The sequence below is a fragment of the Panthera pardus genome, unplaced genomic scaffold, assembly GCF_024362965.1.
Source record: "Panthera pardus isolate Hobbes unplaced genomic scaffold, ASM2436296v1 HiC_scaffold_21, whole genome shotgun sequence".
Taxonomy (NCBI): domain Eukaryota; kingdom Metazoa; phylum Chordata; class Mammalia; order Carnivora; family Felidae; genus Panthera; species Panthera pardus.
Window position 1 is genome coordinate 28,246,258 of NW_026526777.1, and position 12,278 is coordinate 28,258,535.

The following is a 12,278-nucleotide window of genomic DNA, read 5'->3' on the forward strand; positions in this document are numbered from 1 at the left end:
CCAACCTGGTTTTGCACAAATGGGTGAGATCCTGGTGTTTTCCACCTCTCTCCTCAGATTCTGTCCTTAAGTCACCCCGTAACTTTGGACATATTATGTCTTCATTCTTTTGACTTCAGACTCCTGTTCTGCAATGTATTTCTAGTCGCTTGGGAATTTGAGAGGCTTTTGTGGGAACCATTTTTTAAACATATTTTTTTCCCGATTACTATATAATAGATGGTGATTGTAGAAAATTTGGAAACTATAAGACAGAAAAATTAAAACTGCTTATCATCCCACCTCTCAGAAAGAACTCATCATTGTGGTAGGTCTCCTATAAAAAAATACATACAGATAAGTTTTTAAGCTAAATTGGGACTTTCTGTATATAGTTTTTAATTCTCTTTTTCAGTTACAATTTATTATGCAGACTTTCCCATACCTTTATCTTCCTCCAAAACATGTTTTCAGTGGCTGCATAATAAATACTTTTCCATATGGATGTACCATAATTTATTTGACCATTTATATGAGCTATTCTAAAAGCAAGTTCAAGTTGGGCTTTGACTTCTGGAACTTCCTCTTTTACTTCATCGCTGCTGATTATTGGTTTTCACAAGTGAAATTTCTGTGGCAGTGTGAAGCATGTGGGTTTCCAAGTCAGGAGAAAAACACCACCTGTTTCCTCCAGACTGTTAGTGGTCTTGCTCTGGGCTGGCACTAGAGGGCGCGCTGTAGCCACTAAGTGCTACAAGCAGGTGTTGGCAGTCAGCAAACACTATTCTGGCTTAGAACAAGGAGAGAAGGCCAAGGGGCGCAAACCAAAGAGAGATGCAAAACTGGGAAATGGAGGTGAGGCGAAATGGAGAAGCACATTGTTTATTGCTTTCTGTTCATTCTGAACAGCTCCTGCCCTGACTTAAGCAATGGACTACGGTGGGAGGGGTGGGGTAGCCTGTTAGCATTTTATACCCAAGGGAAGGGACTTCTTTGCTCTAAACATGTTAGGTTGCATTGCATCGAAGAGAAAGAGAATTCTCTTTCTTTCTTCACAGCAAGATGGATTCAGGTTAGACTCTAGGAGGCTTTCTCAGCTGTAAGGTTTGGACAATCCTGTAAGGAGTTATCCAGAGGTACTGTGGAGTTTTTTCACCCTGGAGAGTTTTATGAAAGAGAGACTGCAATCTTCCTGGGAATGAGCAGAGAGATATGGAGAAGGGGACCTTTCAGAGTTCCATCTGGCTCTAGGAGTGTGCAAAAACAGTGCCACACTCTACCCTGAACAGTGCGGTAAAAAAGACAGTCTTTCCTGCTTCTCTCTTCAATGAGAGAAATTTTCTCCTGGTTAATTTTTTTTTTAATTTTTTAAAATGTTTATTTACTTTTGAGAGAGAGAGAGTGCGAGCAGGGGAGGGGCAGAGAGAGAGGGAGACACAGAATCCGAAGCAGGCTCCGAACTCTGAGCTGTCGGCAAAGAGCCCGACGTGGGGCTCGAACTCACAGACAGCAAGACCATGACCTGAGCCGAAGTCGGACACTTAACTGACTTGAGCCACCCAGGTGCTCTGGTCTCCTGGTTAGCTTCTGATTAGCTGATTTGTGAAGGCTTCTTTGACTCCCCTCTCCCCACAGCCACCCCTCCCTTCCCTCCCCCCCCCCCCCCCAGTGCTGCTCCAGACAGACACCCAAGGGAAGAACGCCAGCTCCTTCCCCAGGAGTCACCAGAAGTGGCGGTCCTCCCCACAGAATGTTGGTTCTTAGGCAGAGAAGCTGCCCGAAGCATGGCTACAAACACGCCAGGCTGAACCGGCCTCTCTCTCATCAAATAGTTGGGTGCTCCTTCCTCAGCCCTGCCCCCGACCCCACACCGAGGCGCTCATCTCACCTGGAACGGGGCTACACTGGACGCTGGGGTGTGGCTTTGTGTCCTCCATTTCCAGCTGCAGCTCGTCCAGATCCAGATCATCTGAGGGGTGAGGCCAGAAAGTGGCATGGGGCCCCGGTCTTGGTGACAGTCAAGCTCCACCTTTCTCCAAATGCCCACCCCTTTCAGCTGTCATCTCCAACTCACTCTGCCCAGCACGGCTCACCCCAGCAGCCCGGCACATCTGTTCTACTCTTAGGTATAAACATTCCGTCAGCTCCCTATTATGCACCCGTGGATTATCTGCATGGTCGGTCCTTTACAGCAAATGTTTCAGCTGGGCCTTGCTGACCTCGTCCTATAACTCAGCACGCTCGTGTCTCCTCCAGGCAGCCTAGTCCGTACGTGCTGCTTAGAGTAGGGAGCTGGTCAGTGTTCAGAGGAGGTGAACCAGGGATAGTGAGTGAGCGGAAGCTATTTATTTGCTTGAGAAGCAGTCAAAGCCCTGGGGGGATTAACTTAGGAAAGGCAAGAGTAGGTACGGATACAATGGCTGTCCTCGAAGAGCTGAAGTCCCCGTTAGGCATAAAGGCACGGTACTCCTGCATGCAGAGCACGTCAGAATCAGGATGGGTCATAGAAGGAGGCAAACTAACAAATTCAGATGGAGAAGTTTTAGTTCTTACTAACACAAATAAGCTCCCACACTTAGAGTTGACCCGACAAAGAGGTGGGACTGAGGTCCAGGTGTGCTGAATGCAATGTCTGCCACCTGCTGGGCATTGGGGCAAGTGCAGGGGAGCTCAGGGATGAATAAAACATGGTCCTGCCCTCAAGGGGCTTATGGAGACAGAAGAGAATCAAGCTGTCCTGACAAAGCATACTGTGTCAACTAATAGGTTTATTTAACACAAAGGGCCAAGAGTCCCTGAGCTCTTTCTCTGTGCCAGACTATGCCCAGCGAGCCCTCATCTGCGTGGTCTCATCAACCTTCGTGGCAGCCGCACAAAGCAGGTGTCCTTTGACACCATTCGATAGACGAGGAAACCGAGGCTCATCGAAGGTCAGTGGCTTGCCCCAGGTCTCCCAGCCAGCAAGCGATAGGGCGAATTTCAAACCCAGGTTTGTCTGACTACGGAGCCCAGATATTTAACTGTTAGGCTTTCCCTGGCGAGGAACTGATCTGGGTGGGCTGGAGGAGATGGTCGGGGGAGCTTTACAGATGCAGGAGCTGGGCATAATTTGTCGCTGGAGATACCGAAGGAAGCAGAAAGTCCCTGATGGGAGAAAGGGCAATTCTATGCTGAGTTAGAGGCCAGACTAGATCATCTTTACCGATCTTTCCGATTCTAAGTGTAGCCTCTGCAATCCTATTAGCCGGAGAAAATAGGATTAGAAAGATAAATCCATTGTTAAAGAAACTCTGTAACTTGTCTGAATCAAAATGGGATTTTTTCCCACCTCTTATTCACTATTATAAGGTTTCTTAAACCAGAGGCTGTGAACTGCAGGGGTGTTAGAGATACCTTGGGGGTCCATAAATTCTTCAAGAATTTTGAAATGATAATCTTAAACCTCTTCTAACTTAACAAAAACAAAACTCTTGTTTGTGGTGATAATTCAGCATCGAAAGACCTTTTAAAGAATAAGCCTTTAGTGTCTCTGCTGAGACTGGGAAGAGTGTCTGAGGCCCTAAGGCGTGTGAGAGAACTGCTTCTCTTGCAAGGGATGCCTGCACATTTACTTGGGCTTCAGAGACAGTGGCCTGTGGGCTCTTCCTTCATCACACAAGTAATGGAGAGGTGACTCTGTGTCATGCTCGTCCCCATCTCTGGCTCGTGTGGTTCGTTTCCTTCCTCCCCCACTTAAAGGGTAAACACCTTCAGCTGGGCATTTTCCCAGGAGGCAGGAAGGTTCTGTGGAGCTGCTCTTGGCCCAGACAACATCAGGGCGGGCAGGAGGCCGAGGTGTGCCCACAGGGTCCTGGCATTTCCTCTCCTCTCCACCTTTCATTCCCTGCCCACCCCTGCTCTCCAGAATGGAGCTCAGCAATTCTTTGAAATCAGAATGCATGAATGAAATGTAAGGGGTGAGGCCCGTGGCCTCCGTCTGAGGCTGGGAAAGTCACAGCCAAGGTGTTAAGTAACCACTCTTCAAACGAGGAGGAAATCAAATCTGGCTGCAGCGCAGCTCCTGGCTTTCCTCCTCAAGGCTTATTAGCTCCCACAGGAAGTGGGGGGCCCTGCCCTAGCTCCCGTTACCGGCGGCAGGCAGCCCACGATTCTGACGCCCTGTGGCTCTCCAAGACCTAAGCCTGGTGGAAAGTTTCACCTTGAGGAAGGAAAGTTTCCATTCCTCCTTCCAGCCCCCTGAGGGAGTGTACCGCAGACAGACATCCGGGAATGTCCCCTGGGGACAGCTGTCTGCAGGCCCAGAGCCAGCCTGGCTGCTGGGCTCCTCCTGGGGTCCTCACACCCTCCCCCGGGGACGGGCTTGTACACCAGGAGGGAGACCCCAGAGACCCCCTAGCTGCTTGCCCAACACTGGGCTCCATAAGCTGCGTCCCGGACTACACAATACACCTTCCCTCCACACACACACCAGGAGGCACCCAGTTCCACTGGTAACAGCAGCAGTGAACATACTCTGCCCTCTATAGCCTATGAGATATGTAATATTGTTCTCATTGCACAGATAAAAGAAAAACAACAAAAAAAACCAAGGCTCAGGAAGGGTGAATGGCTTGTCCAAGGCAACTCAACTGGTAAATGGTGTAGTCGGGCTTAGAACCCATGTCTGTCTACACCACCATAAGATGTTTTCCTTACATGTTTAGATCTGGTTTTTCTGTTTAGATTCTCCATGGGTATATTGTGCAAAGGGGGCTAGAGACTGAAAGAAATCTAAATATCAGGGGCCCTTTTTTGCTTCCTCCTAATTCTACCTGTGTTCTGTCACATGGGGTGAAGGTGAGGGGGAAATGGAAGCCTTCCTCTCTGCCCTTTTTCTGAGACACCAGCTGGCAGACCATCCCTGAATCCCCTTCGCTGCCTACCTCCACCCTTCTTTCCTTTTACCCCAACTCTTCCAGAAACAGACCGATGTGGCCCAAGATGGCCCTTCTCAGCAAGGTCCTCTTGCAACCAGTGGCCTCTAAAGGGCAGGACAACTTGAACAGTGATAATCCCCATGCTGTTCCTTTTGGCTCTAGCACATATAGCGAGGGGACTTTTTTTTTTAAGCAGATTTCATCTAATTAATTTAATTCAATCCTGCCTGGCTCAGGTTGATTAGAAAGTGGATGTCTTCTCTGAGAATGCCCTGACGTTGAAGGGCCCAGGTGGCGAGGAGGCAGCCCTGGAGAAGAAACACGTGCGCCACCAGGGCAGGGGTGTTATATAAGATACAGTTTGGGAAGCATCTTGTGATCCGCAAAGGACTTGACAAATATAGAAACATTTCTACCGTCGTTGTCGCCGTCGTTATTTTCTCCCCAACCACTTCTGGGCTATGTCCTTAGAGAGACAAGGTGCAAGCAGAGGCACCTCCCAGGTCACCCTTGGGGTTTCCCTCTGCAGCCCCTGCCAGAACCCCTCCCAGGGTCCCCCAAGCCTCCTCCCTAACTTCCTCTCCACAGCCACCCACCTGCCCTGCCCAGGGCCTCCATCACTCACATTGGTTCTCAGCATGTCCGGCAAGAAGGCCCAGGGGCCTCTTTGGAGGCTCCTCCTCATCAAGGTGAAAGTCCTCAGCCTCCCACTGCCCAGAGGCCTTGAAGAAGCTGGCACAGACACCATAGGCACAGCACTGGTAGGCATAGGGCACCTCCAGGATCCTGGGGGTTCAGGGGAGACAGGAGTAAAACGGGCTGCCTTAGCAACATTTCGGCCATCAACCCAGGGACCCAGCCCTTGGTGCCTGCCTTTCAACCCCAAAGCTCCCTGACAGTGCAGTCAGCCCCCTGGGCTTTCTTTGTAAGGGTCTTACAGCCTGGATCCTGCCTCTGAAGGGCTCTGAGCATAGTCTAATCTTTTCCTCACTCATGTTGGGAATTGAGATGGGAAGATTTACTTTCTGCCCACTGTTTATGGAGTCCCCTCAGCAGGCTCAGAGTGGGGAGCAGTTTCCCCAAGGCCACACAGCACTCCGGTGCTCTGCTCCCCTCCCTCCCAGCCAGCAACTCTTCTTTTATATTTAAGGAGACAGGGATTCTCCTCGTGACTCTTTCTTACCCTTGCCCTCAGTAACACCCACGCCCTATCCCCCCGCCCCTACCCCTGGGTACATCAGAGCTGAATCTGGTGCCCTCTGAGGGTGAGGGCAGATGCCTCCAGGCATGTCGTTAGCTTGCAGCAGATGGGGCTTGGGCCACACAGGCTGTGTGCTGCTGCTGCAAGCAGAAGGCCTGGATGTCATTAGCGCGAGGGACGGGCTGGGCGGCTTATTTTCCAGTGATCAGTGCCCTGGGCTCTGCCCTGATTGCAGGGGCCCAGATGCCGCCCAGGTGAAGACGGGCAGTCTGGGTGCACTGAATGGGGCAAGGAGCGAGGAGGTCCAGGGGCCTTTACATCATCTTCTGTCCTCACAGGAGATCTCAGGGTCCCCCCGGGCTGGTACTTGGGACAGAAAGAAACGCTATGAACGAGATGAGGAGGGAGGGGAGGCACGAGCAAGCCCTTCCCATTCAGTAGTGGCCAAACCCTAAGCCTTTGGGCCATCAGTTTTTTCTTGAGGTGAAGCCCTGTGGCTTTCTCCCTGTCCCTCCATGGCCTCTCCAGCTGCTCTGGGACAAACCTGTCTAGGTGTGGGGGAAAGCGAGGCCCTCACCTCAGGTTTGGGAAACTGTCCTTGGAGAAGGCCTGAGACAGAGCCAGGTTCCCTTTGAGCTTCAGATGCATCAAGCCCCCAAGGCCAGCCAGGGGCAGTGTGGTCAGCTGGTTGTCTGTCAGGTCCCTAGGACAGTGGATGGTCAGGGTTATTGGCAGTCAGTGGGATTGTTGAAGGGGCAGGGCTGTGCTGAGGGTGTGGCCAGTGTGCCTGGGATGGAAGCAAGAGGAGAGGAGCAAAGGACAGGAAATCAGCATAGAGAGACGAAAGCATAACAAGCTGGGGGAGGAGGATGGTCAAGGGTGGCTAGAGGCACCATCCATAACTCATTCATCACTCATTCATTCATTCATCAAATATTGAGGGCCAACTCTATACCAGGGACTCCTCCAAGGTGACGTCAAGCCATCCCAATTCGTGAGAGAGCCCCTTAACCACAGCTCCTATGCCCAGGTCCCAGTCCCATCCAAGAGTCCCTGTCCACCCCACTAGGGCATCTGCCTATAGGTGCCTGTCCCCATTCCCCTGCTTTTCTGATGACGTAAGAGGCCAGAGCTGGGGGTGGGCAGAGCTGGCCTCTGGCTACATTCAGGGATTTGGTCATCCGTTCTGTTTTGCAGGCCCGGCTCCGTAGCCAGGGATGAGGACATGCATGTTCTATCCACTGGAGACACATCACAGGAGCCAGGGCTCCAAACCAAACACCAGGACCACAGACTGTACGTCGTGGAAACAGCCTGGACTGGAAGGCAGGAAACCTGGAGCTGTCACCGACTCCCTGCATAACCAAGGGGAGTCACAAATCTGCCTGCGTTCCAATGTCCTCATCCTTCAAAGGGATAAAAATATCCACCCTACCTATCTGGCCGGAGTAGAGCAAACAGGAGAGGGAAGACCGAGGTGCGAGTTTTGCCAGGCTCCGGCCCAGAGCCCAGAGAGTGGCAGACAGGAGGGGCACGGTGAGCCTCCTGGGAGGCTTTCATTCCGGCCTTTGCTTCGAGCGAGCTTCTCCCCCTGGGCCTGGAGACGTGAAGTGAGGGGTTGGGCTGGATAATCTCTGAGGCCAGGGCTGGAGCTAGCCCAGAAGGACTCTGGGTGTTAATCAGAAAAGAGTCCCATTGGGGTGGAAACAACTTTAGGACAAGCAAGCAGGCAGTTGGCTCCCCACTGGGTGGGAGCCCTTGTGCAGTACACAGCCCGCACCACAGTGTGTGACAGCCCCATCAGAGGTCCTCTCCAGCCCTGACATAGCGACCACGCAGCCAGCACGCTATGATCGTGGGGTCCTCCGCCACCCCGCGGAATGGCAGCCCTCTAGAGTTAATGCTCATGTAGGGGACCGCTGAGTTGAGACCCCGGCTCCCACATCTGCTGCCACCGTCCCAGGCTGTAAAGGAGTTTCAGGCTCGTACATCCTCTTTACTGGGACATGTAGAGGCTGGGGGAAGGGCCGGGACAAGGGGGCACCGGGAGGGCTGAGGCTGCCAAAATGTTGCAGAACATTAGCAGACGATGTTCCAGAGCTTGTAGGAGGCAGGCTCTCTGTTTATCGGGCCCCACAGTCTGTCAAACGGACTGTCAGAATGATTGATTAGGCTGGAGGCCCCCTCCCCGGGATGTGTGGTCAGACATTCATGCATGTCCCCGCTCTGGGGTGGCCCCTCCTGCCCCCGCTGGCCAGCCCACAGTCCTGATTGGTCTCCACCATCCGGGAGGAGAGGGCAGTGGGCACTTACAGCTTGACTAGAGAACGCAGCGTCACGAAGGCCTCAGGGTGGATGGACCGGATGGCATTCCAGCTCAGGTCCCTGTGAGCAGAGAGGGCGTAACGGGGGGACCAGTGACACTTGGAGGACTCACTGTTGCCCATCCTGAGTTCTTCACTCACTCCCCACCTGAGCTGCCCCCGGTAGCAGAACCCTCAGGCTCGTGGGGAAGGTACCTGCCGCCCGGCTCCCAACCTGGCTGTGGCCACAGGAAGAGGGATTTGGCCGCTTGGCTTCAGAGTCTCATCACCCCCCTGGGTACCAGCTGGAGAAGTGGCTTCAGAAGCCATCCGTACCGGGAGGCACCTCTCTTCTTGTGCGTGTGCTGGGGGCAGGGAAGCTGTGGGCATGTCACTGCCATGTATGCTATGGGTACGGAGCGTGCCTGGGAGAGGATCCCACCCCTGGCTGCGGCAGGATACTCACAGGGCTCTCAGGGAGCTCAGCTGGCTGAAGGTGTCAGCTCCAATTTCCCAGATGCGGTTGTGCTGAAGGCCACTGGGGCAGCAAGAAGAGACTAGATGAGCCAATAGGCTCGGATCCTGGCTCAGTTCCACACCCCCCATGCACTAGGAGGAAGAAGGGAGAGCCCCCCACTTCTCCTGGCATGCGAAGAAAGGACCCGGCTCGCGGAAGTCACCAGAATTAAAGGGAGCACAAGGGGATCCGGTTGCCTTGGGTAAGTGGGTCAGGAGACAAAGCCACAAAACCATCCCCGTGGCCCAAAAGGGAGTCAGTTTCCAGGGTTCCCACCGGGGCTGGCTCCCAGCCCAGCCAACCTCACCCCTGGGTTCTCCAGACCTTAGCCCAGCAGCGGAGCTCTGCCCCACCCTTGGATGACCCGACGACTGGCCTAAGCTGCGGAGCAGAGCTCAGTGGACTGGTTGTCTGAATGGCAGATAGACCCTGGGCCTCAGCAATGCTGCAGACCCTCTTTCCTCTGGCATATAGACAAACAGGACAGACCCTCAGACCCCATTCTGCCTTGGTCCCAAAAGGCGTTGCCCTGCCTCAAGACAGGGGACAGACACAGGAGACAAGAGAGACACTGCTAGCTTGAAAAAGCAGACACTGAAGGACAAAACAAAACAAAACAAAACAAAACCAGAAGCTTAGAGCTTAGAGCATTTTTTTAAGTGATTTTTTTTCCTTGTCAAATTTGAATCCTAGGTTTCTTCTCCAGTGTATTAGTGTGCAGGTGCATACATACACCTGTGTGTGTGTGTGTGTGTGTGTGTGTGTGTGTGTGTGTGTGTTTAAGGGGGTTTGGAAAATGAGAGAGCATGCTCTCAGTCTTCTGAGGCCTTCCCTTGTCCAGCCTCCTAGCCCTGATATGACCCTGTCCCTCCGCTGGCCCTAATCACTACTGCCTTTCATTGTTATTAGTGACCCCCAATGAGCCACCTTGAGACTCTGCTTGGGTGTCAGCTCTGTGGTCCCTAGGGGCCTCGCCCAGGCCTCTGCTGAGCTCCCAGCCCGAACCTCCGAGTTCAACAAGCTCAGAGAAGGGAGAAAGTTCAGACTCTCTGACTCCCTTCCCTCAGACTTGCCCAGAGTTGGGCTTGCCTGCCGTCACCCCTGCCCTCCCCCGGCCCCCACTCACATTTCTTCCAGCTTCTGACACCTATGCAGGCTGGGCAGCTCCTCGATTTGATTATGAGACAATTCCCTGGGGAAGAGAGAAGGACCAGGTTAGGGTGAACTGGGGGCCAGGAGAAGAGGCTCTGGCCAGGACGGGCTTTCCTGTCAGGCAGCCGAGGGCTGGGAGGACCCTGCAGGGACTTGGCTGTTGACACACCTCAAGGCAATTGGACTTCTCGCCCCTTCCCCCTGCTGAGTCTGGTTCCTCGCTGCAGGGCCTGGATGGGGATGATGTGGCATTTTTCCAACAGGGCTGCCTCATCTATATGAAGGCCTGAGGGACCCTGGGAGGGTCCTGGGGGAAAGGGCACAGGAAGTGAGAGGGGCATGGAGACGAGAAAAGGAGCAGAGGGTGAGGGTTTTCGGAAACTGAACGCACGGAACATATCGAGCATTACTGAGCAAGCTGGCCAACGCCAATCTGTGTAAACATCACCCGTCGTCCCCGTGCAGAGTTCACAGGGAGGACAGGCTAGGGTCCTTAGGGGTCATCTGGCGCCCAACCCCTTCATCTAACAGATGAGGACACTGAGGCACAGAGAGGGGACAGAGCCTGCCAAGGACACACTGCCAGTCAGTGGCAAGGCTGGGTCTGGAGCCCATGTCTCCACCCAGTCTAGCTCTGTTCGCGTGCAGAGTGTCATCTGTCAGTCTCCCCATCTTCGGCTGTGGGCTACGGTCCGTGCGGACGAGCCTCAGGTTCCAGCTGGATTCAGGGGAGAAAGAAAAACTCCCCTTGACTTCATAGGCCACTTAAATACCTCCGTGGCTGCAGAAGGGGCTAATTTTCTTCTTGTTACTAGGTAAATAATGCCATTTATTGAGCACCTACCATGGCCAGCGCTATGTGCTGTACATGAACTTTTTTTCAACCCTCACCCATTTATCCACATTTTGCTGGTGAGGAATTGGAGCCCTGAGACATTAGAGAGTGAGTCCAAGTTCATGCAGCTAGTAGGTGGCAGAGTTAAGCCTCCAACCCTGGTCTGACTCCAAAGGCCGTTGTCTTTTTACCCTGAACAAGAGAGGACAGCCCAGTGCTTCTCGGGCAGGATCTCAGCAGCAGCCCAATGTGTCCCACTCTCCAGGAAGAGAGGTAACCAAGCGGGACAGGAGCGGGAGGGGCCTTTGCCAGCCCATGGGAACAAGGGCACAATGCCAAGACTGGAGAATGCTCGTGAACCACTCACAGGACTCGGAGCCTGGGTAGCTGTTGGCACATCCCCAGTGGGAGCAGCCGGATGCCTGCGCGGGTCAGGGTCCTGTAGAGAGAACAGAGACAGGGCTGGCACCAGGCCCAGGGCCCTGCCATCCCCAGCCACCCGTCTCCAGCTCTGGGCCTGATACTGACATGGGAGCACAGAGCTGACAAAAGAGAAGTGGCAGGAGGCACAGGGCAGGGGTGGGGCTGCAGGGAGAGAAGGCAGCAGGCCTGGCATCTGAGCACCAGGCTCCCCTGGGACTGGAGGAGGGTAGGTGTGGGCAACAGACAGAGAGGGACACAGCCCAGGGGCTCTCTGCTTGGCAGACAGTTCCTGCGTGCCCAGACCACCCCACCCACCCATCGTGTCCCCACCCATTGTCTCATAATGGTCTCCAGCAACACTGGCTATGTAGGACAGGAACTAGAATCTGGTCTGCTCTCCTTAGAGAAGGGGGATAGCCATGGGCACAGAGTAGATAGGAAAAGACTAAACAAAACAACCCTAGTGGAGCCATGGGAACCACGCACAGAGCCTGCTCCCTGTGCCCTGGGGAAGGGGGATGGGATGGGAAAGAAGGGGAGGACCAGGGGCTGGGACGGAGAGGGCTGTGGGGGCAGGTTTGGCTGGGGACAGGGTGTCCCAAGGAAGACCCAAGGCCGAGGTCATTCTTGGGGACCTATTACTTCCCTCATGGAAAATTTTCCAGATGCCAGCAAATCTAGGGGAAGACAATAGAGGCACAGAGGAGAGTTCCTGTCCCAGCCATGCCATGAATGAGCCATGTGACGTGGGGCAGGACAGTTGGCTTCCTAACACCCACTCTGGGTGTTTGCTTGATTGTTCCATTCATCCTTTTAAAATGTATTGAGGGCCTACTACGCTCTGACACCCCTCCCCCACCCGGCAGTCTATAATGATAGAACATATGAGAAATCCTTGTTGGAATCACGCTTCGGAAAGGCAAAGAAGATGTGTTTCCACAACCCTTCTCCC

General features: G+C 53.6%; 1 protein-coding gene across 4 annotated transcripts in view; it reads right to left on the reverse strand.

Moving 5' to 3' along the window:
• The window catches only part of LGR6 (leucine rich repeat containing G protein-coupled receptor 6), a 118,981-nt gene that overhangs the window by 2,027 nt on the left and 104,676 nt on the right, over positions 1–12,278 (reverse strand). For all 4 annotated transcript variants that reach the window (XM_053909055.1, XM_019431590.2, XM_053909056.1 and 1 more), the window contains 7 exons: positions 11,271–11,342; positions 10,043–10,108; positions 8,866–8,937; positions 8,410–8,481; positions 6,674–6,799; positions 5,521–5,681; positions 1,868–1,948 (listed from right to left, as the gene is read on the reverse strand). In XM_053909055.1, the coding sequence (XP_053765030.1) occupies positions 1,868–1,948; positions 5,521–5,681; positions 6,674–6,799; positions 8,410–8,481; positions 8,866–8,937; positions 10,043–10,108; positions 11,271–11,342 (650 nt within the window). The remainder of the gene's footprint in view (positions 1–1,867; positions 1,949–5,520; positions 5,682–6,673; positions 6,800–8,409; positions 8,482–8,865; positions 8,938–10,042; positions 10,109–11,270; positions 11,343–12,278) is intronic.